Source organism: Corvus cornix, chromosome 1 (genome assembly GCF_000738735.6).
Source record: "Corvus cornix cornix isolate S_Up_H32 chromosome 1, ASM73873v5, whole genome shotgun sequence".
NCBI classification, from domain to species: Eukaryota; Metazoa; Chordata; class Aves; order Passeriformes; family Corvidae; genus Corvus; species Corvus cornix.
This window is the reverse complement of record NC_046332.1, coordinates 100,695,641-100,721,437: the sequence shown is the minus strand read 5'-3', so window position 1 is coordinate 100,721,437 and position 25,797 is coordinate 100,695,641. Positions and strand designations below refer to the sequence as shown.

At 35.7% G+C, this 25,797-nt stretch overlaps 1 protein-coding gene across 3 annotated transcripts in view; it reads right to left on the bottom strand.

Annotated features, from left to right (window-relative positions):
• MOSPD2 (motile sperm domain containing 2) overlaps positions 1-25,797 on the bottom strand; it is a 32,932-nt gene that overhangs the window by 2,849 nt on the left and 4,286 nt on the right. For all 3 annotated transcript variants that reach the window (XM_039550766.1, XM_039550772.1, XM_039550782.1), the window contains 11 exons: positions 20,665-20,820; positions 19,827-19,913; positions 18,401-18,555; positions 15,921-15,981; positions 14,683-14,721; positions 13,583-13,707; positions 8,334-8,504; positions 6,034-6,146; positions 2,584-2,680; positions 1,730-1,826; positions 948-1,077 (listed from right to left, as the gene is read on the bottom strand). In XM_039550766.1, coding sequence (XP_039406700.1) covers positions 948-1,077; positions 1,730-1,826; positions 2,584-2,680; positions 6,034-6,146; positions 8,334-8,504; positions 13,583-13,707; positions 14,683-14,721; positions 15,921-15,981; positions 18,401-18,555; positions 19,827-19,913; positions 20,665-20,820 — 1,231 coding nt within the window. The remainder of the gene's footprint in view (positions 1-947; positions 1,078-1,729; positions 1,827-2,583; positions 2,681-6,033; positions 6,147-8,333; positions 8,505-13,582; positions 13,708-14,682; positions 14,722-15,920; positions 15,982-18,400; positions 18,556-19,826; positions 19,914-20,664; positions 20,821-25,797) is intronic.

The window sequence follows — 25,797 nt, the reverse complement described above, 5'->3', positions numbered from 1 at the left end:
AATGTACACAGCACACTTGTAAGCAAATAGCCTCTCTCTATTGTTTCAGGGTCTGTCTTAAAAAAACCCAAATAAACTACAACACTTATTATGCAAGGAAGCGTAAGGTCACTCACATGATGCAGATTTTATTCAAAAGGGAAATACAGGATAAGCACTTTAAGCAAACACAAAGCAAGATTTAGGCATCAAGACTCACAAAATATTTTTTCCACAGTAGTTTTAGCCATGAGGGGGTAAAGGCAGCTCCAAAAAAACACAGCCCCGCAAAATATAACCCACAGAAAAACCCCAGGAAAAATCTAAGGCAAAAAACCAGTCAAAACTGCAGGGAACTTTTCCTAGACATGTTCAGTGATACAACCCAATGTGACTGGATGAGAGAGAAGAGTAACAGGTACATTCAAAAAAGTGTATGGGGAAATGTATTTTTTTAGTGATTTTTCTAGATGACTTTTTCACTACTAAATATCAAAAATACACATATGAACATGTGATAGGTTTTACAGACTTTTTCTATAAAATACTGATTTTCCCCAGTAGAAAGGGAATATTTTTAATATTGTCTAGAAAATAGTTTTGCATTTAATATGTCTGCTTTCCTTGATTGCTTCCTTTTAGAAAACTCAAGCGACACATTCTTATTAAATTATTAAAAAACCAAAACCCCTACTGTCCATGTGTATTGTCACATACATTCCTATTTTTTCCATTTAACTCTTAATCTGCACAAGAACAACAACAAGAAAAGAAGAAGAGCATGTACGGAATACCATGATAATCAGTTAAAACAGAGCAAAAGTCTCAGTAATGTATTTTGGTCAGTAAGCCCACAAGTGAGTTTGGAGAATTGTTCATTGATTATGCTATACAAGTGCTAGAACTCAGCCAAGCAATAAAAGCTAAAAAACCCCCAAATCCCTGTTAAAAGAAAACCATATGCTTACCTATGTTCCATCACTTTGGTCCTAGGGACTTCTTTCCAAAACTGAGTCAGTTCTGGCCCACCTGCTCCAGAAGACTGGTCCATTTCTGCTGCCATTATAAGGAAACGATCCTGCAAAGAAGCTGCGAAACCTGCCCTCAAGGAAGACAAAAAAAAAAAAAAGGCAACAGTGTGCTTAGATAAAATGACAATATTACAAGGAGGAGAGAAGCATTTTGCACAAAAGTACCATAAAATGAAAGCTTGTTTATTGCAGGACACGAGACACTGATTTACTACAAATAAATATATGGAAATCATTCTCTAAAGCTCAATAATTCTAATTACAGTTTTCAAAAAATGATATAGGTTTATTTTAACAGAACTAGTTTCATCTGAATAGCTCAAAGACAACCCAAAATTTTGTAAAGAGTGTATTCTCCAGCAAATTCACCTGTGCTTGCAACAATTTAGGAATACTGCAGATAAACTCCCACTGTAATAATGAACCAGCAAGACAACTGCCACTCAGACTTTCTGGGTTTTAAGATATGAAACAAAAGGGGTTGCAGACAACAGCTGCTTATGCCTGAGTGGAGTAGTAAATCAGTACAGCCAGTTACTCAAATCCTTTCTGACACCCATGTTTTTGTAACAAATAGTACCATTTTCATACAAGAGTCAAGTAGACATGGGCACCAGTCAGTCCTACAGCAGCAAGCACATACAACCATCAGTGTCTAGAGCTTAAGTCTAGTAATACAACTTGCCCAGATTTCTCACAAAATCTATTTTTTTACTTACCACCATGAAGAGAGACTATTATATCTAATGATGTGCCAGGTTCACAGCTGCTGTTACTGGGTTTAACCCTGTATTTTTCAGGTGCAGTTGTTCTCACCTATAAACAAGAAATACGAAGGATACAATAAGTGCATCCACAAACTACGGTTGCTTCATAATTCCTCTCGTTCTGTAATAACTAAATCCCCAAAAGCTTCACTATTAGGACAAGTCTCTAAAATACATCATTTTGTAGGCATAATAGGACTCTTGCCTATTCCTTTTTCCTCCCTCTCAACTGCTTTTATCCTTTGTTTTCTTGCATTTGCTATTTTTCTTTTGCATACATATTTAAAACCAGCCAAGAATGTGTTATAATAAATATGAAAATATGAAAACTTTAAGTTATTTTAATGTGCAGAGAATGCAAAAGATGGGAAAAACCCCACAAAGATGCATGTAAACTCAGTATTTCTGAAGCAAATATAACTATTAATTCCTTTGATAGTGACATTTGCAGATGGATCTGCATCATTTCAGAGCAACTTGTTTCCAGCCAATATTTAAAAATTCTAAAAAGGTGACTTTTTAATGCTCAAGCCTTTCTTTTTCAAGAAGTATTACTCTCACTAAAAAACTAACCATCACTTTAGCTCTTTTTTAGTCAGTGCTCCAAAGATTTGTAATACTAATTATCCCCTTTAAGGTGGTACATCATAGGGATAAATTCAGCCAGATTTCTTTAACCTGCCTCAAACATCACAACACAATAAAAAATTTTGTCTATAAAATGGATTTAATAGTATCCTTCCTCCTGACACAAAACAAGAAAAAGCTACACATTTAGTAAACCAGGCCACACATAAGACACTTACTTTAAAAGCCACTACATTTTTAGTGACGTTTGTGAGAACTATCAAACATTTTTTCTCTCCGGTTTCTTTGGATCCAAAATATAGCTCCTCTGCTGGGCTAATAGGAAATTTTAAAAGAATTAGTTTCTTCAGATTATCTTTAAAACAGATCATAAAAAAACCTGATCACACCTCCAGGAAAATAAAATACTTTCTACCCTGCAGCTACAGTCAGCATAAACAGATTGTAATGAAAAAAAGCTGTGAAAACAAAACGCAGAAATTTTGTAGTGAAGCTCAGGGTTGACTCATGACAAGTGGAACTAGCTGCCTCAGCTGATTACTGCCCTTGACTTCTGCCATCTGTAACAGCAGGAACAGCCAACAGATATACAGTCAGCTGCTTAATCCTTTGGCAGTGTGTTAAGGGAAAGCATCCTTGGTTTTAATTTAGACTCATTTTAAGGAATACAAGGTGTCACAGACAGGGAGTAATTTCCACCTCAAACATCTGTCCTTGTCATGGATATAGTGCACACATAAGAGAAGGCAGATATCCATGACTGGCAATCATTTCAACCACGACAGCTGAATTCTCTTGTACTTAAGAGTCAGTCTTCACATACTTGTGCTATCACATGCATAAATAAAGTTACTGCCTGCTTTTAATATTCTTGCACAATTAAGAGTCATGCATGAGATATTTTAAACCACATCAAACACAACTCATTTTGGATAAGGATTCAAATGAACACAAGTAGGTAAAAGGCAGGGCATGCTCATATAATACAAATTGAAAGGAAACTTGAGTAGCAAGTGAAGAACTTTTTTTCATTATGCCACATTAGGAGCACACAAAGAACTGCTGTACTACTCCATACTACAGAACTGCATATTCTTTTTCAAAACATGTGATTTTTTCCCCCATGTCCTCTTTTTAGAATGCCAAATTCATGCTACTTTGACCTCCTCCTCAAAAGACCTCCTTTTATAGTACCAATCATTCTTTCTCCTCCCACTTAAACCAGTGTATGAGCTGAGAAGAAAACCCTTTGGGGCTGTAGGACAAGTGTGAACGCCCATGCCGGAAGGAAGGCGACTGTGATGATAGGGTGCTGATGTTTTACAATGCATTAGTCAGTCCACATGACTAGACTACTTCTTTTGCGGTGGGAAAGAAGGAAGTGTGCCAAATAAGGTAGAAACCAAAAAACTGATGGGTTTAAATCAGGTAATTCCCTCCTCCTCTCAGTATTTTTTCATTTCCAAATTCTCAGTTTAAGTAACCAATGCTAGGGAATGGAAAGATTGTAGCTACAAAATATTTTAGCTATCTTAATACTGTACTACTGCAGCTGTGTGTAACAGCAATTGCAAGATGAACCATAAGTGAAACAAGATAACATTAACTAGCATCAAAACAAGCCACAAAAAGAGATCAAGGGAAGGAACTTCTGCCAGAGCCTGATCTCTCTTGTTCTACCAACTATGGCCATTGATCAAAGGAAAAAAAAAGGCTTGGGGACCACAGCTGTATGGCTCTTGTCTGTGAAATCAAGTCCCACAGCACTGGGGGTAGTTGGTATGTAGCCATGAGGAAGGGGGGGTTGTTTAAACAAACACCCAAGCTTTTTCATTTTTACAGAAGCAAAAATTTCTATACTCTGATGTGTGTGACATAACCAGCTTGTACTAGAAATTCTCGTACCACAACACACCACAAGCTGCTCTTCTTCCAGACAGTGCAAGGAAACCGCTGCTTTTTGTCTGACCAAACAATTCAATTATGGAGAAGGAAAGTCCGAGCCAGCCTTTCATTGTAAGGCATACATGGCAAATACAATTGTGGTCTAAATGAGAGAGACAGCTGACTCAGGAGCATGACTACAAATACAAGAAACAAAAGAGCACAAGGGCCCAGCTTTGGTCCACAATTTTATGGTGCCAGAGCTGCAGTGCCTCAGCTGTGTGCTCAGGCTCCAGGCTGCTCCCTTCACAGGACAATGCTGGGAGATAAGCAAGGATGCAAGTTAATTCCTGGGGGCAGAGCTTATGGTCTCTGTGATAGGTGCCTACAACTGGCTATGAATGGCACTATATATTATTGGTTCAATCACCTTCAGTTCAATGGCCTGTGAATCAGTGCAGGAAAATGAAAACTAGTTCTAGCTTCCACAGAGGGAGAGCATTAATGAAGAGCAACAGCTACACTCAGGAGTTTACTTTAAAAACAAAACAAACAAACAGCAAGGACAATGGAGACAGCAGTATTTTATTTTCCATGACAGCAAGACTACAAGTATTAACACCACTATTCTTGACTAAGTTTACTCTTCCAGGTGTTGCAGTCCATGTAAGTTACTTCTATTCAATGACAGCTTGAAGTATTTTAAGAGAAAAAAAAAAAGGCAGTTTCTGGGGGTGTTGGAAGTGTTTTAGCTTATTTGGATTTTTTTGTTGTTGTCTGCTTATGATTTGTGCCCCTTTTTTTTTTTAATTAAAAAGTGAATGGAAAAACATCTACATTTGTGATTGTTCCAGAAAATGTTTAACATTCTTTGTAATCACAATTCTGCAGTCTATGCCTTTGTCTTGCCATACAAGAAACTAAGGCTATACAGAGGAGGTTTTTCATTTCAAAATTAGGAAAAATTTACACATATAAAATATATTTATGCTAATGAGCACATTATTATTCAAATTCATTCCAAAACTAATCAATACAGTACTTAAAAAGTTAGCTAAGAAATTACCTAAAAATAGATATTTTCTTCATTCATCTAATAGCAAACTGAAAGTGAAAATAAAAGTTACCATCTAAATCAAATTCTAAACAAGCATCCTAAACTGAAAGGCAGTGAAAAGAAAAAGTTATATTGGCTAATTGATTTCTTTTTCCTAGTTTAATGATAAAAAGCAAATTAACTGCAAGATGTAGCATCTTGGACAACAAAACCTTCTGAGTAGGTATGTCATTTATAAAGCCCTTTCCACATAAAATGAATTGGACCCATTCCTTAAGTTTAACTAGAGGAAACTACTAGTGTAGACATTTATATCATCATAAGCTAAAAGAATTCAAGCAAGATACAACAGTGAAAACTGGCTTGATGAAACATGGTTTTTTTGTTAAGCCAGTGCAATCAATGTCAACCACTGCTCTCACTACAGGTAAGGACATGCTTAGTCAGATGGTTTCTCAATATAAACAAAACACTTCTACAATTCTATGGAATATACATCTATTCATACAAAAAGCATGCCAATCTTTGGTGACACCAGAAGATTTACTAAAATCTTGTAAAACTAGAAAAATTCTTTGAGCTTTTTAAAAAGCCTTCTTAAAAAGTTGTTTATAATTTGTTTTCCTCCAATAGTCTGAAAAAAGTTTATTTTGAAAACCAACTAGAGTTAAGTATTCAAATGTCCAAGGCACATTGTAAAAAGAAAATTAAAGAAAATTATTATTACCTGATATGTAATAAAGGTCCTTTAAAAGTGGTTAATGCTTTCTTTGCATTTTTTGGTTTGACCTCTGTTTTGTCAGTTTCCTCTGATTTGGAAATTAGTTCTATAGAATTCATCTGAGTAAAAATGATAGTTATAATGATTAACTAGAAACCTGGATTACATGTTACAGAACCATGCATGTATTTTAAAGAATATGGTGAGGCTTATTTCAACAGTTTACATATTACAGACCAAGCATTATATATATTCATTCCCTGAAGCTGCTCGAAGTCCACTGAATAAAATGATTTACTATAGAAGTTACATAACACATTAAACATGCATGAAACAAAACTTCTGCTTTGTTTTTTTCCCATGTATTTTCCTGCTGCCCAGGTCAGTTTTTGAAAACTCCAGACACACTAAGTTATAGCACTTCAAATATCTAAGATTATAAAGCACTGGTATTACTCATCCACTGCAAATTAAAATTAAAACAGATGCCCCAACACAATCACTGAACAGAAAACCTAGTACCAATTCCACAACTCATTGCATTGCAGGGTTGCTAAACGTATCTTCATTGCTTTTAGATGAGACTCTGAAGTATTGCAGAACATAAAAGAAATAATGCTGATTGAATTGGTGCTTTCAAAACTGCAGGTACCTCTTAGGTTCTGAGGGTTTTCTTCCGTAACATTAAGAAAATACATGCAAAACAGGGCAGGTGCTGGGGGGGGATGTGCAGAAGACTGAAAGAATTAGTGATATCATGATTCCAGATCAGCTGGCTGAAGAGTTTATTTAGCCTCCTTTTTATTCCACTTTTAATACAGAGAAAAGACATGAAGAGAATTCAGTTCATGCAAGTTTGAAGTATGGGAATGAAAGGAATACAAAACTTTATATGAAATAGGCTATATAAAAAGAACCCACACAGCATCTTTTTGTTTAATTATATAAAAGTGATAGTAAAAGGTTAGTATGTAAATACACTGCACTAGTTATATGTTGGGCTTTGTTCTACATAAACTACCAGGAAAAAATATTACTATATGTCTTGGGGTGACACAAAAGTGGAAGCATCTACAGGACAGGCACTTACTAACCAAGTTTATCACTCATGATTCCCTCTACTGAAAAAAAAATGAGTAGCACCTTGGTTACACTGTATAAAAGTGAAAACAATTATTTGCTTTATGGTATTTCAAGAGTAAAAAAAGTAAAAAAGCCAAAATACCTTAAGTAGAAAGCTAAGTCACCCAAGCAAATTAAAAGCCAACAAACACTGAGGCTTATTAAGCACCAAAGGAACTCACACACTGAGCAGAAATTCTCCATGTTTCCATATCTAAGAATCATACACTGAAAAATGTGCTACAAGCAAAACAAGCTACTGAGTCTAACTGTGGTTATGTAATGCTTCCTTTTGACCTTAAGGTCAGTGAAATTATCTTTTTATTTTTTTAAAACTGGCCAAGTTGCAAATAACAGCTGGAATACCTAGTGAGCTACATGTTTCAAATTATTCTGACAAACCTGGAACGGTAAATGAAACTGTATTCTACTCCATTAAACAGAAGTTTTGCAAGTCATATTCCAAAATTAATTATGACAATAAGCTAGTGAATTTCAAATTTTTTTTCTACTATTTTCAAGAACAATATCCCCAGTTACTATTACTGCATATTCCTAAATATCACTTCATATGAACTTGTGTAAAACAATGCCTTTATTTCTGGATAAACAACACTGCAGGAAGATTATGTTGCAAAACATGATTGATGGAGTAGGAATACTCCAATTTCTCCTGAGAATAAATGAAAACATTCGTATGTTAAAATTTTATCAATAATTTAAGATAACAAATTAACATCCAGTAGTGCATAAATATTTAACTTAGTATTTTCTCATGTACATACTGATTTAAGATTCAGAGAAAACGAGATATATTTTAACATGGTCACCACTAGATATCCCAAGATTAAAAAGAAACCAACTAGAAAGACAGCCTTTGAAAACAAAGTACAGAAACTTTTATCATTTTACTGCACAATTCACTATATTCCAAGAGATGTGCACTAAATATTTAGTGCACATTTTACACATTCTGAAGCAGAAACTTGGCTTAATAGACCAAGAATCAACGCTGAAACTGAAACTATAATTCTTCAGTTTTCCTGAGTTCTTTTGTCAAATTGGAAGACAGAAAAACTGTTGAAAAAGTACAACACAAAGACAGACAAGTAACCAAAATTATATGCCTCTTGTCCCACTTTGTAACCATCTAGCTAGTCTTGCCTAAATCTTCAGTTAGATACCTTTTTCTGATTAAGGTTTTGTGCTTCATTCAGTTCCCCAGCCTCCTTGGTGTCTGCATCTATCTCTTCTTTACTTTCATGCTCATCTTCACTTGTAATGGGCCCATTTTCACATAAAGGAGTTTGAAAATCATCATCAACCAATGGAGGATAACTGTACTTGAAAGAATCCTAAAAGATAAAGAGATTTATAACAGAAGAGTTATTCAAGAGGATTAGAAGTACCTTCTCTAGGGTTTTTAAAATGGAAATACTGTCATTGTTTCTTGTTTCACATTACTTTTGTTTCATTTATCTATTTCAAGTTGCACCCCTATACAGAAAGCTGACACCAAGAGTTTCTATTTTATCCACAGACAAATAAATAGTCATCCAATGAAGCCAGTAAACTGTAACTGTTATTTATATTCACAGCAGAACTGCAGAAGCTGTTCTATCAAGGATCAGCATTCAGAGTCTTATTGCTGAAGTTCTCTTCTTAAGTTCTCAAAAATGTAGTTTAAAACTTATGATAGCTATTTCTAAAAATATTACAAAAGTGATGAAAAACATCAGTTGTTCCTTGTATGTTAGTTTCATAATGGTCTGCTTAAAAAAAAGAAATAAACCCCAAAATCATGAAACAACCCCAAATAATCCCTGAAGTTTAACATAATGTGTGGATGTTTAGCATATCCTGCAATTCAGATCTTAGTCTTTGGAATGCCAAATCGATTTAAAGACCATACTTAAGACATCTGAGTAATGCAGCAGCAGAATACTTAAGTTCTCAATGACTCTACAGTAAAGGTAGATCCATTGGAAGATCAGTAAAAAACAGTTTTTGCTAACTAGAAATTCTCTTAACATTCTCAAAATAGTTTCATTAAAAGTAATGTTAGAGAGTGTTTGAATGGGGATCTCTGTTCCTACAGCATTTTCAGTTTTAAGCATTGAGTAAACTGAATTAGTCTGTCAGCTTTTCCAATGGAGAAAAGAAACATAGCTTTGACTCCTGTGAGGCAGACTTGAGCAATGCCCCCGCTCCCCAAACAATGCCTCCCTCAGCAGGGAGTTACAAAAAGGTGTTCCAAGAGAGCTCTCCATAACCAAGTACATTTTCTCAAAACAAGGAATAATGTGATGTTAAGAGAAATTAAAAGGGAAAAGTCTTAAAGGGAACCATTCAAAGAAACCACAAACAAAACAGCATACTTCCTCCTCATCTATAATCAAGGCCTAAATCACATCTATTCTTCAGGCTGTAGCAACAGTCAAAGACCTCTAGCTGAATGAAACAGGTATTCCCTGGCTCAAACAATATCCTATTAAGGGCCTGAAGGACAAGCTTTAAGTATCAGTAACAGACTAAATCACTATTAGAAGAAAAGACTCCAGTCTGCTAGAAACATTCCAGTAGTCTTGCAGAACACTGACATCCCCCATTTGCAAAAACAAGACAGAGATATCCAGCTTCCCCTTATCCAAACCAATAAAGCCTTTTCACTCCCTTCCAGCATAGGATGAAGGGCATATAACAAAGTCACCTTAATAAAGGGAAATTAATTTTGCTGCATGCTTTACTTGGCCTTGTTAATCCATGCTGCTGGATATCTTCAACAGCTGAACAAAATCTCATCGGTGGGACAACTCAAAGTCCCACACTTTATAGTTACAGTGCTTGAGTTTCAGTGACATGGGTATATCTACTAACAGGGTGAAAACCTCAGCCAGGTAAACAAGACGGATTTATTCAATGCCTGATACATCCATTCTATAGACTTACGGCTCTTTCTTATATCAGATCCAGAGAATTCATGCTATTATTTTTGGCAATTTTTGTAGAGGTGTCTTAATCATAGTAGCAATATTTTTAAAGATTACGTGTATAGAGCAGTCATGAAGCCATATGCAAGCTTAGCCATGTCTTAACTTCAGGCCACTGACCTATACAAGGTACTTCCAAGAAAACCTGTGAGCTATCAATTTAGATACCCAGGTGAAGAGCACAGAAGCTGCATACATTGTTCAATATTGGCACCAGTTGAGGGAATCTTGATCCTTGTTAAATCCATCTTCTGATAAAGAAAGACTGAGCAAAACAGCAAATTAAAACCCTACTGTGTGTACACGCCTTGCATCACAATGTACACTATATGTACAATAGTCTTGGAGAGAAAAAATCTCCCTGGTCAGTCAGAAATGTGTATGCCTTAAGAACTGGACTGTTCCATCAGCTGGAAATGGCAGAATGTGTGATACAATAGACAAGAAAGCCAGAAAACACTACGTTAATATTTTTCATTTAGTAACGAATGTATACTACCAAGTGGCTCTTGAGCATCTAACCCTAATTTTCCAGGCTGCCTAGCATTAGCTAGCTCCTAGATCTGTCTTGGGCAATTTTGACAAGCTCTCCAAAACAAACCTGCTATAAAGAAAATGACCTCTGTGCATTAAGGACAAGAACCACGCATGTGGTGCATAGCATGTATGGATTAGCAGTATGGTAATAGCCACAGCCAACAGACACTGATGAGGACTTGAATGGAACTTAGATCAAATTCATATTCCAAAGTCCTACAAAATCCAAGTTTCTGTTTTCCATAATTAGTTTTAATGGTTTTGATACTCTGGAGACACCTTTGCCCACTAGTTGTCTCAAATCAAGCCTGTAATATTCCTCCTTTCTCAGCTGGCTGACAGTCGATCAAAGGATTTTAAAGCTATGGAAAGTTTCTGGTTCATCTTTTGAGTGACCCTGAGACAGACTTAAAACATGCTTAAAGATAACTTCAGTGAGACATTGAAGCTTGGAGGCTTCCAACAGAGACAAAGAACAGTTCCCTTAGTCAAGAAAAGTAGTCACTGACTCCAACATTATTAATTCTATGGATTTTTTTTTGTTACTTCCAGAACTAGTCTCTAACATTCTTCTGGAACACAAAGAACATAAGTGCAGTGGAATCTTGGTATCTCTCCAAATCTTGGTATCCACCAAATGATCTGCTTCACTAGTTGTGTACATCTGGCAAGACCTGGCTTTTCAAAGCTGGATCCTAGTAGGGGACACAGCAGAAAGATGAGTCACAGCCACTGTATTGAATACAAAGGATGCACAGATATGCTGTGCTCTTCACTGGCATTATGCTTGTTGCAAATATGAAGATCTGTAACTAAACATGTGGAAATCAAAGATGACAGAGAGAGAATTGGAAGAAGGCAAAAAAAAAAAAAAAAAAAGTCCCTCACAAACAAAACCAAACACTTGAGAGAAAAATGGAAGGAATCAATTTGTGCAAGTCAGATACTGCATTTGAAAAAATGCCAGGCCTGACAATACTAATAATGGTGAATTGTACTCTACCTAGTCGCTTTAAGAGAAGCCAAGGTTAATCACATCAAGAAAAGTTAAATTCTGAGAAAAAGCATTAAATTGTCTGTTGTCTGGTCACTGAAAAACTCCTTGCTATTAGAGAGATGCAAAGATCCTGCCTTATTGTACACACTGAAGAAACCTTGGGAAGAAAGATCCAGAGCACAGTTTTGGAGTCTCAGTATTTGCTATCGATTCTTCCAAATTATGACAGTTCTGAGGTTAAAAGCTCAAAACACCCATCAAGTGAAACTCAATACTTAGACAAAGCATGTGCTGGTTCAAAATACAGGGCTTTTAATAGGCAGATACAGCTGTTTTTCTGAAATTGTCAAAACCTCAGGAGTCCTTGTCAAGCAAGTTTACTACTATTCCACTACTCTATTTCTGCCACTGCAACTTCCTACCCCAGATAAATGATTTGGATAAGCTGCCTCCATGATTCTGAAACTTGTTAATGCTTTCAGAAGACGAGCAACATGGAGCCAGCTTGATCAGCAATGAGACCTTTCAGGCCCAAGGCAGGATTAGAGATAACTACAAGACTGCATGTTCCATCAGATGCTTCAGCAGGGTATTTAGCAAAACCACAGGTTCTATCTTTAAAGACATAATGAACTATTGGGTAAGATAGTTTAAAAAGCCGATGGGAGATACTCAGCTTTAATGAGGAAAAAAACTTGCCCCTCTATTGCAACAATAGGACAACACCACAGGAGCCAGGCCCAGAACCATTGCTAAATAACATTCCTTACTGAAACCACTTCAGATATCATCAGCCCTTCCCTCAATGCCCACTCCTGTGGTGCTGCAATTTCAGCTTTCTTCCACCTGAGAAAGTTCTTACATGAGACTAGGAGTTGGGGCAGCAATTTTTCATGGAGAAAAAGGGTATCTTTTCTTCAAGAATCACATCCACTTTTTAAAGGCTGCTAATCTCAGTTAAATAAAAATCAAGGTAACATCTTTTTATGTTTCCCAAACAAGTTTCATAGGTTCTGGCCACAATAACACTACCCTGAACTCATATAGAAAAGAACATGTCCTCCCCTACTATTGCTGAAACACAACCCTCCTTTTCTCCAAATTGTTACTGCCATAATGCCAAAAGTACTTCAGAAAATAAAAGGTAGAAAAAAACTTTAAAAGTAACTCCCCTGCAATGGGCTTATTCTACTACCATAAATGGCCTATAAACATTTTAAAGCATCATTTTTCTGCAAATTTACTCTAAAGATTATGCAATACTGATCTACTAGCCTTGTGAAGAGTGAAACCTGTTGTGCAAGTTGCTTGTGCTGTTCCACTCTTTAGATTGCACTAAAACTGGATTCTGATTCTGTTAAACTGATGCTGCTTGTACCACTTTGGAGCTCTACTATACTCTTTGATGACAATCTTCTACAGCCATGTCTTAAAATGCAGCCCTAGAGACAACAAAGGAAAAATAGCTACAATATAACTGTCTTCAGTGAATTATAGCTTTGGAGCAGGACTAGAACTCCCAGAGGGCCATGAAACCTACCTTCTGTTCATAGAACTTGTTTCATAAACAAACACCACCTCTAATTCATCAGAGAGGAATAAAAGTACAAGGAAGAATGACACTTAAAAAAGATAATTTTTCAGACCTTTAAGAAAAATTAAGCCGTTTCCATTGACTTATAAAGGGATGAATGATTCAGAAAAAAATAGTTCTTTATTTGAAGAGTGCCAATACCAAATTCTCATGAAGTTAACCTATTTTATATTACCATGACTTTAAAATTATCATTGGCAAAACAATTTCAAGAAATCTCTCATCTGTGAAGTGCCAACCCTCGACGCCACATATGGGATTTATAGAGGTGTCTCAATCTATCACAACAGAAACATGAAATGTTACTATACTTACAGTTCCCCCCATGTGAGGTGGCAGATACTCTCCACTGATGTATTCCTGCACATCACTCTTGTTTGTGAACTTTAACATGCTTATTGCATCTGGGCCAAGCCAACCCTTCACGATTTTAAATGCAGCTTTAAAAAACAAAAGAAAACACCAAACAAAACAAAAGGTATATAGAAGACGTCAGGAAGGGAGTTTTGTTATTTCGGTTGTTTTTGTAGGGTTTTTTCAGTGTATTGGTAGATCTTACACAACACAAGTGAGCTGCATCCCTCAAGATACTACAGAACCTGCTCTGAAAGTATCTATTATGATTGGAATAAGCAATGCAAGGGAAAAAAGGTATTATTTACAGAGAAAATGGAAAGAGTATCTTTGATTTAATAACTGACAACTCTGTTGTCTTGGAATTTAGCCCTTGAAGTAGAGAGTGGGTAAAACCAGTTGTATTTCCAAATCTGCGTGAGGGAGGTTGGGAAAGATACACACACACACTCTTCGTCGCTGAAATGTTTTGCTGATTTAAAGGATATTTGTTTAGATCTACAAAGCATCTACAAAGACCATTGTTATTTCAGTGATAGTAAAACATGAATATGTACGAAAATATAAATCCAACATAAAAATATGTATTCATATGACAACAGAAGAGGAATAATATATCTATCCTGTACGCTATAGCTACAGATAATTATTGAAATACCCATATCAGAATAAATGTAACCACAGTTACAGCATGCAGTGTCAGGCATCTAACTTAAACTGTGTATTCTAGTTTTGAGCTGGTTATAAGTCACCATCACTGCTGATGATTGAATTGCTGAAAGGATTCTAGTTAAAAAGCATTCAAGAAATAAATTATTTATCAAGGTCTCCCAACCTTTAAAAACAGCAGGACAAATACAAACTTCATGTAAAGTATGATCCAAAATACAATGATAGAAGGAAAAATAAAAAGTATGCAACCTTTAAACTGACAGATTTAAAGATGCATGTTTAACAAACTTCATTATTCATCTGTATCTACACAGAGCAGAAAAATGCTTCTTATTTATGCTGCTGTATTTTAAAAGTTATCACAATCCGAAAAGAAAAAAACAACTTACCGTTCATTATCCATGGCATTTCAAATATTACTATCTTTGCTAAAAAGAAAAAAAAAAAATCTGAATACCACATGCTAGGTATTTCTCTGTTTAAGAGAAAGCACAGCAGTAATATGCATGTAAAAAGTAAATATTCACTTTTACAAACCTCCATGTTCACTTTCCTGTATAAGCAATTTTGTACAAACCTATTGCTATTTAGAAACATTAGCTGCTTGCTTGGAAAACAGGTAATAAAATTCCAAGTTATACATTGTTCATATACTTCCTGGGATATTACTTTTCTGACCTATTGTTACTAATAACTCATCTCCCAAATAAGGCAAAGAAAGGCAAGATCTCAATCCAACCTAAAAAAGCAGCTACTGAACAGAAGAATGTTTAACAAGTACATTCAGCACCCCCTACTTCACAAAGAAACAAATAAACATAAGTCTTTGTATATCTATTTTTTCCAAATATTCTTTATTTTAGCATAGAAATTTGAAAATACTTGTGTCCCAATTATTTTTCCTCTTGAATGTCAAAATAAAAAAAACAATGTTGCACTTGCCTTTAAGTTTGATATTTGATCAAAGCTTTGAACTTTGATCAGCAAGCTGAAATCTAATATTCAGAGTTTAAGCAGTTGCTGTATGGATTTTCAATATTCACAGACATTTTCACCTAAAATTTACAACATATTTAAGATGAGCTAGCATAAACTATGCAGTGTTTGCCTATGCTTAAAAAAGTTATCAGGCAAGCATGCAGGGTTTTCTAAGCGTGCACACAAAAATGCCTTTTCAAAATAAACCATTTTCATTTTCAGAAGAATCACTGCCCCTCATAATTTTCTAGAGCCCTTCATTCTTTGACCCCTGAAGACTCGTAAAGGATACACACTGTCATGAAAGTTTGTAAAGCTTCTACCCAAGTAACAGGGAGCAAAGGAAAACAAGTCAATTCCTTTCTATTATATGCTTATAATAATTTTAACCATGTATAAACATGTATTAGATTATTACTTCACAAAAAGACGGTTGATTTTTGATGAAAGTAAAGTTTATTCACAATACAAAGTTGTGTTGACTTAAGGACACAAGAATATCCTGACTCTATAACATTCACATGTTCCATGAAGTTACTCCAGAAAACACATGGAAAAAAACATTTCATCTTCCCTATCTTCTACCATATTATGAAATGCTCTTGTTACACAAGTCTACAATGTTTAATATTTAATGTACAATACTTACTGAGGAAGTTTGGGTAATAATCTGTAAAACAATTGACAATAAACCGGACAAAATCCAAGTCCTAAGAAACAACAAAAAAAATAAATCACAACATAAATGCAAAGCAAACCAAAATATTAAAAAATACAGGCTTAGTTAAGGCATTTAGTGAATAGCACAAGATAGTTATATTGTAGCCAACTGTGTTCAAATTTTATATACACTACGAACATCCTCAAAACACAATGCAAGGCTTTTTCCTTCACTAAACTGCTGCAGGATTGTGGCCACACTTCCCCTTATGATCTAAGAAAGAAGTCAATAGACCTATGATCAGTGCAATAACTAACATATCTAAATTACTGCAGAGCTTCAACAGGGTTTAAGAAGTGCACAAAAGATACAGGAAAAATAAACCTTTAGCACTGGAGAAGCTTGACAGATGGAAGAGTACTAAATATACTGAAATTTCCCATCAATAATTATCCCACATACTGTTCAATGTACTACTGCACTCAGTATTGTATTTACAAAGGAAAAAAAAATAGGTTTGCCTTTGAAGAGAATTGTTTGGTTTAGTATTAATTGGTGGCATGCAGAGAAACTGTGGGCACTCAAAAGAGCTGCTTCTATACCACCCATTTTCAGGATGCCTCTAGCCAATGAGCAACTGCACAGAAATAGTACAGTCAGTCTCCTTTGCAAAATCCAGGTATAATGGAACTGGCTACACAGCAAAGGGCAAGGAAGGCTTTTTATGAAACAGGTATAGAAACAAAGTAAGAAATACCTTACCCCAATAAGGTACTCAGGTGGGAAGCCTGCCATGAGTACTTTCCCCAGTCCTTTTAACAGAAGTGACCACTACTACTACTTTCAGAAATAGTACAGAGTGTTTCTGGCTGAGGATCCAAAGCCTGTCATAACAGTAAGAATGGGGAAGGGGCTCCTAGGTTGATGTAAACACACTACCAAAACATTTGTGGACAGAGTGAAAAAACCTCAAAAAACTAACACTGTGTAAGAGGTCTACCCACAACCTGAAAGCTTTTTAAGTGGCTTCAGCAACTAGAAACTAACTGAAAGTTTGACATCTTTACAGGCAGAAGGTGGCCTCTAATAGAAGCATTTATCTCAACTGTCTGTTGCTTGTACTAAATGCAGTATCTTTCATTTAAAAGCATAAACACAGTGACAGATTAGAATGATTAGGAGAATCTCCATTAATCAGGATGCTGCTCTCTATTCTGCTGCCTATCCAAAAGCAGCACTACCAGACAGCAGAAGGATAGAGCCATTATTTTGATGAAAGTCTGGAATTAGAAGTGCAGATTTCACAGACCATTCAATAACTGCATCTATTCTAGTTACCTGAACTGGTGGAACAAGCCATGAGCTATCAGAATTATCTCCTGCATACCAGTGATAAAAGTGATATAGTAGATATCCATAGCAATGGAACAAACAAATGAGGCATGTTCTGGAAAAGAACTCAGATATCCAAGTTCTTTTTCTTTTAGGAGAAATTTATCATTTATTCCACATGGCTATGAATAGCCATTAAAAATATATTCCTGTTCTGTGATAAATATACTAACGACAAAGGAAGACTGTACAACAGGACAGTTACAGAAGCATTTGCTGAGATTTTGTCTTTGGAGTCTCAAAGACACAGGGGGGAAAAAAAGCTGCTTCAGGATATGCTCCATAAAACCCAAATCAGATTAGTCTTTCACACCAAGGAAATTATTACAATCCTTTACTCCTGTTATATAAAGCTGTGGTTCCAGTATTATCTTTAGGAGTATGGATAGACAGCTGTCACTGCACAGGTAAGAGCACCAACCCCACAAAACAGAATCACACCATATTTATTTGTCAAAATACCTCCTCTTAAGATGGTGGCCCTATACTGCAGAGCTGCAAGGTCCTAAATGCAATATTAATAATCTTGCCTATGCTAGGTATAAACAACTCTTTGGAAATGGGTTTGGGGGTGGGTTTTTTTGCTTATATTTAAATTCATTCTTGCCATACTACCACCACAAAAAAAAAAAAAAAAAAGGCACAAAGATATAAGTTTCAGCCATTCCTGTAATAACAGGACCACATGGCACTTGGTAAGAAAATTTAAATTATTCTATAGAAATACATTTTGGTTTTTAACCTACAGACAATCTGTGAGATTTTTAGTTATTAGATTAAATCAATAAAGATATACTGATAGGCAAGATCTCAACCTTGCAATCTAAACCAGCTTTGACTCAGCTCAGTCACCAAACTAAAATCAAGTTTTCAGCATGTTGCAGAAGACAAAGTTTAATATGTAACAAAAGATTTTGGAAATTGCTCATGTCATGGGAAAAAGCCCTACATATTACTAATGTCAATGATTGTTAAGTTATTTAGGTGTCAATGACCGTACAGGGACTTCCTTTTTTCTAGGAACACAGGTAATATAATCCCAAAAGCAATCAAGACAAGACAGTAAAAATACTTACTATGTGACTGATTCCAGTTTCAGCCATGTCAAATACCACTGTTAAGGGCTTTCCATGATCTCTCTTGGCATAATGCTCTAACCAAAAAGCGACCAGTTTCTTTTTGTCAAGTTGCTGTTTAGGATCTCTTGTATGATGTTTCACTTTGAACCAAACTTGGACAAAAACACACACGAAAGTTGAAACAAAAGATCCACGCTAACAGAAAACATCATGCAAATAACTACAGAGGATGCACTGAAATGTATTAACACCTCTGAGTTTGTGTTCTACATTTGTCCTGACTTTGTGACCACTGAACAGCCAGAAAAACAACTGTACACCTCTTCACATACCCCTGACTTTTTTTTACTGTAACTTTTTAAAAATTGAAAATACAAAGAACTACACTCCAGAAGAAACATTAAAGCAGAAAACCACTTTTTGTGTATTTAAAGACTATTTACCTAGATTAGCATTTCATAATTTAAAATTAAGTCACACGGTCTTCAGACAATATTGTATTCAGCATATATTCTAAGTATTGCTGCAAAATTAATGTTTCCTTTTCTGCTTAGGTTTTTTACAGCATTGCAGTTGATGTGTTTTGAAAAACTAATTATACACACATTAAGAATTATATAAAAAGCAACAGATCTTTCTAAAATAAAATTTAAAATTTCTGGAGGTGAGCAACATTGTATAAATGAAAGCCCAGTGCATATTCTTCTGGAATAAAAAAAAAAATTAGTCATACAGAGACTTGTTTTTCTACGGAAAAAAACCCCTACAGGCATAATTCAAAGTAAAAAGACTTTATAAAAACGTCTGAAACCAAGTTACTGATTATACAATAAGTGAGAAAAGAAATATTCAGGGCAGTAATGTGAAGAGTGGCTTTCATTTTTACGACCTTTACAATATCAAAGTTAGACAAGCCTGAAAATAATTTTAGATATGCTCAATATTCTTCTCCCTGAAACTCGGAAAGTCTTAGTAAAAACCAGATTTCTTCTCCATGTCTTTTACTTCCAAATGCAAAACTAAAGTAAATAGTACTTTGTTTCATGCAAAGAAACAAATGTTTTTAAATACAGCACATTAGCTACACTGCATATTTCAAGATTAAGATAAACCCCTACTCAAACACAGAGCATACATTAAACTATTATATTCTTCTTTGAGACAGCGATCACATCACCAAGCCTGTCTGACAGTCAGGCCCATGGTGTTATTCTGAGGCTGCCCTGTGCAGGGTCAGGAGTTGGACTCCATCATTCTGCTGGGTCCCTTCCAACTCAGTGTACTCTATGATAAAAAAATACTTTATTACCCAATTACCTTTTTAAGTAAAAACAGTAACCAACACATACCTATGTCTGTTCTTAAAATGCTGGAAACAAAATAACGATCAACGACTGAAAAGAATCTATTCTGTATAACTTACATAACTTATAGCCCTCTTTATCATATCCATGCAGAAAGAGAGCACCAATTTCAAATAACCATTTTGGAAGGACAGATTCTGACAAGTCTGCAAAACCAAATGAAATATTATTTCAGCAATCATATTAATAATCACATTGTTAACGTAACAGAAGTCACTAAAAATGCAAAAGCCTAACAAAAAATACAAAAACAGCTTTATAAGCCTCTTTCCAAGGCCTTTATTAAACTAATGCAAATATTGAGATAATTTGAAATCTTTACTATCTTCTATTCATGCTATAGAGTAGGATCTATTTATGAAGTAAGAATAATAGAAAAAATCTACAGAAAAAAATGATGCAAGTGTTTATTTTTTTCCATATTTGAAGCCTCCCCCACCATGCTCTATCCTTAAATTCAGAGGGTAAAGTCCTGTAGATAGTGTTCACCTTCAAAATATTTTCACAGCACAAAAATGAGATCTCTTATTTAATGCACCAGACCAGTGCTATTAAAATGAACAAGAGAGCCCTGTTTGTTGTGGGGTTTTTTGTTATTGGTCTTTTAGGACTCTATTCTATGATGCAAAAAGACATAACACGAGATAGCTGCCTTCCTTCCTTCCTCTTAAACACCCTTTCAATAGACACATGGAACCACAACAAAACTGAGAGACTACTGGTCAACATAAAAAGCAATAATTTTTCTCTCTTTTTTTAATTTTTAAGTTCTTGCTTAGCTCTCTGTGGTACTTGCAAGCCTTTAAGAGGTTCTTAATAAAACTACATGTAGAGGTCAATGATAGCTCAATACGAAAGCAACACACACCTTCAAAATCACTATGTAACATAGCTTACCATTAACTGTGTATTCTTTCCTCCACTGAAAGCTCTCATCAATCATCTTTAAAGTATCATCCACAACATCATGACGCCAAACCAAGTAGTTTTCAACCCATTTATCATCTTGCTGAAGTCTCTCCACATCTCTAGAATCATATTTATCTGATTTATCTAGGAAATAAATAAGTTAGTGTCTATAGCATTTGCTACAAAAACATGAAGAGATTTGTCAAGTGTATGTCTATAAGCATTTACTAGGTACATAGGATTTCTCTTGCAGTTTCAAATTTAAGCAAACAAGGCACGGCATGATAAATTGATGAAAACCATCTATCTTCTGCAACGATATTTAGGAACACTACTAGAAAAATATTTTCTGTGATTTTTATGCAAAGAAAAAACATTAGAAAACAACAAGGTGCATTTGGGACAGGTATATTTTCCTCAAACCAGTTTTCTGTAATTAACACGAATTAGTATATAGTCTTAGAGTTTGTGTACTGATGAATGTTTGTATTAAACATCACTAGCACATGCTTGAGTTCTCAAATTTATAGGCATCAGCATGTTAGACCATAAAATGTCTGACAACAACTATTAAAATGTGTGGGTCTGAGTACGCACTATACATAATTGCATTAAACAAAATTGTTTTCTTTAAAAAAAATTACAGCTTACACTTGTCAAATTTTTATGCTACACAATAAAAACTGCATGCAACTCTAGCACAAATGCCCCCAAGGCTTCTTGTATCTTCTTGTATCATATTAGCAACACAGTAACAGGCTTACACGCTTTTGGAAGCGCTTCAGAGGAAACAAGACTTGCTGCTGCTCTGGGCTTTTTCACTTTTAGACAGGAAAGTTTAAACACAAATGCTAAGTGGACCTATTTCTATTGTAGATATGCTTAAACAAAGGCTCAGTTTTTAGATCAATGCTCCTCTGAGAAACTGGTATAAATAGAATGTAAAATCAAGAGCCCATAACAGAAACAGGCTTCTGAAAGCAATAGACACTGATACACATCTCTGCTAACTACTAAAAAACCATAAACTGTTAAGCTATTCACTTAAATTCATGATTACCATGGAAAAAATTAAGGCTGTTAATAAAAGAGATTTAATTTTCACATACTGGAAAGACTCTTCCTCTATCAGCAGCAATAAACTGCTTTCAGAGCCATTTACAACTGTTTAGAACTGCGATGGGATGGCTTGGGAATCTGTATTACAACCAGACAACTCTGAGGAAGGAGTTAAGAAAAAGACACCATTAAATTCTGCTAATATATATTGTTTTACTGGCCTCCATGCAAAAACTATGACCTATTTTTCTTGTCTTTCAAATTATACTGTTTCCTGCTATAATTAGTCAATGTAACTGTAAGAATATATTAATTTAAATGTGTCCATTCACTAAGAGTCATTATAGTTACAGTCCCCCAATGCATCTTTTCATGTCTGCTTCTCACACACATCATCTACCACGTTCCTTCTTCATTACGCCTCAAATTTCTCCTTCCCTTGATCCCATCCTACTACTTTACTTTGTTCCTTAGATAAACCTAGAATTTAATCCCACTTTCCTTAATCTTAGTCGCCTACTTTCTCCTCTGCCCAAAAGCCTCTAATCCACTAAAAACTTTTAACTACTGAAGTTCCTTTTCTCTTTATTTCCATACTTGCACCAGACAACTGATTTCCTATATTCTGACTAAGCCCAGTGAAGTGATCACTCAGCACCAGACTGAAACGTTTGTGGCTCTAGAGGAACCACAGAAGAATTGTAAAAATCCTGGGTGTGAAATTTTGTAGTCTCAACAGCTCATTTGAAATTTGTAGTTCCCCCAATGATTTAGGAAGTTGTGTCTGAGAAAAAGCAACAGTACTTATTTCAAGTTAACCACTTCACCTTGGTTTAATAATCTCTAACACACACTGGCTTCCAGCTATGAGTGACTGCAGCTAATCAATCAGCCAAGTACTTTGCTGAAATCAGTCCCACATATATCTTATATAAATAAGGAATTTGGGTACCGTGTAAAGACAAAACCCACTACCAGGTAAACACTAACAGGAGATCATTTCACCACTTTCTGAGGCTGTCTTTGCTTTCAGTATCTGTTTGAGAGCACATCTGTCAAAATGAGAGAATTGTGCATCTTGTATCAAACTGTAATTTAAAACTGACATATCATTACATGGAACAAACCTCAGAACACATTTCTTGGCCACCAACAAGTTGTCCCAAACTCTGAACTTAAAGAATATTTTTAAAAACACATTTAACTTTGTGGATATTTTAAGAAAATGAAAGTGAAACAGAAAATGTTTAATCCAAACTTCCAACATCAATGGAAAGCAAGCTGAATTCAAAGATAGGGATAGTTGAAAAAGTACTTTTCCCTCTCTTCTGTAACTAAATTTTCAACAAGGCACATGTAATCTGAATTTACATATATGCTACCATACCCCCTAAAACCAGGGGAAACAACTAGTCAAGTTCTGCATCCACAAGCACTTGCAGAATGCCAGTATTTGAATCAGGTTAGCCTAACAAGATTGACAGAACAACAGTACTGAGTACTGAATACTGAATGACTTTTACCTGAGGTGGTTTATGTCACACACAAAAAGCAGAGTGATATAAAATTGATGGAGTCCTTCCAAGAACCCAGTGATTGAAAATGTGTCAGTTCAGAGGAGGAATTCCTCTTCAAATCTGTACGTCGCATAATTCTACAGACATCTGGAATCTTGTTTTCAAACTTCTGTGACATTATCAGAATGTTTCTAATTTTAAATAACTCATGGAACACTTGAGTGTAGTTACTGTACTATTAGAAACTTCTGGAGTTAAATGAGAATTAGTTGAAAGAAAATAAGACATCTAGGATTCTCAATACAATTTAAATACATCCTGCACAACTAAGAGGCCAAAAAAGAAACACTGTTTGAGAGGCATCCATATGGAAATTCAGGTGAAACTACAAACAGAAGTAACTTACCTCAGACAACCTCCAAGCCTATCCATTTAAGATACCTGTAAACACATACTGATGCTTTTCTCAAAGGAAAATTAGGTGCTTATTTCTTCACACTTGCAGGACTGCCACTAGGACACTGAGACATTAAGTTTAGGCCCCCTCAGCTCATGAAGAGAGACATCTCTGTAATTAAGTCCATAACGAACAGAATTTCATAAGGTATTTGGAACACACATCACTTGCCCCAAAGGTAAGACAAGGAACAGCAATACCAGCTACTTCTGTTCAGAAAGAGCTACTGAAAACCACGTGTGTAGCAGCAGTGCCAGACTTTTGTGTAACATTTCATAGTCCAGAGGCTTGGAAATCTGGTTGCTCCCTCAGTCCAAGACACTCAAACCTTTCTGTATCATAGAATCATAGAACAGTCCCACAGCCCAGGGAAGAGGCAAAACTGGGATGCTGCAATACTTTTGACCCAGAAAACTGTAGAAACTAAGCAAGACTCAGATACAAAAATGCAAGAAAAAGCATCATCTGCCAAATTCAAAGTTACACATAAGGGAGTGACAGTAGCAAGATGTGGCCATTATTAGCCCTCTTTATTCCTTTAACTGAAAGTTCCTCAGGAAAATTTGAGTGAGCAAAACTGATCAGGTATTTAACTTTATTTTGGAAATAGTTGGTTAAAGTTACTTTCATTTTCCCATTGAGCATTTGAGGTTAAGAGGAAAGACTGGAAGAAGAAAGTTCTGTTTGAACAGCAACTTCTTATATTACTTGCCTTCTTTTTTTTTTTTTTTTTTTTTTTTCTTTAGTGAGGACTTCTGTTCTTTCCATGAGCACATCCTGCCCTTTTAATAGTTGTCTTCTTCAAGCTGAGAAGCTTCCAGTGAAACTGTATCACTTAATTACTACATTTCAACATAAAGGATCTTCTGTAACACAGACAACAGCTCTGAAAACAACTGCAGAATTACACAAAACTAACCGCACACAAATCTCACTGCAATACTTTCATTAGAAGGTTTCATTAAGTTCTCTGAGGCAGAAACTGTAAAATCCCTTCTATTTACATCACTTTTTTTTTTCAATGCCATTTAATTACAATGCCAGGAGCCCCTGGAGCAGGTCTAGTAGAGGGGTGCAAAGATGATTAAGGGACTGGAGCACCTCTCTTATGAGAACAGGCTGAGAGAGCTAAACCTGCTCAGCGTCAAGAAGAGATGACTGAGAGGAGACCTCATCAATGTCTGTCAGTGTCTGAAGGGAGAAGTCAGAGGATGGGCCCAGGCTCTTCTCAGTGGTGCCAAGCAATAAGGCACGAGAAAATGGCAAAAACTGATGCACAGGAAGTTTCACCTGAGTATGAGGAAGAACTTCTTTACTGTTGTGACCAGGCACTGGAACATGTTGCCTAGAGAGGGTGTGGAGTCATCCAAAGACTGTCTGCATGCAAATCTGTGCCCTGTGCTTCGTGATAACCCTGCTTGAGCACGCTGGACCAGACAAGCCACTAGGGTCCCTTCCAACCTGACCCATTCTGTGATTACCACGAGAACAGCGTTGTGCTGCTGTGTTTTCTTCTAGTGCTCACGCTTTAGAAAATATAATACAAGTTCGAGAATATTCAACAGGAATATAGAAGAATAACTACAGAACTCAAAACCAGGCACAACAGCAAAGTCCCACACCCCACACCAACTTAATCCAGAGAAGTTCAGAGTTTTAAAACTTGAATGACCCTTCCCTTCAGAAAAAACTCTTATCTAGAAAAGTAGAGTTACAGAACAAGCCATATATAAAGCTAAGTAGGGACAGCAACTGCATGCCTTTTAATAGAGAAAAAACCAAAAACTTAATTGTACAAAGTAGAGGGAAAAAAAGCAACTTAGAAAAGTATGTCAAGTGTTACATTACACAAAGAGACTCAATTTAACTGCTGTCTTAAAGCTATTTCAGCCAAGAAGTCTCTGTCTAAAATGGTCACAATTATTTCTCTGACTTTGGCTACAAAGACAAAACCCATTTTAATTGGCTGTTGATGCCAAACATTAAGCTAAGTACTATAACAATTCAGGTATGTGCCTTCAGTTGCTAGATGAGAAAAATCAGCAAGACTAGAAACAATTTAAGAAGTAAAAAAAGTAGCCATAAAGA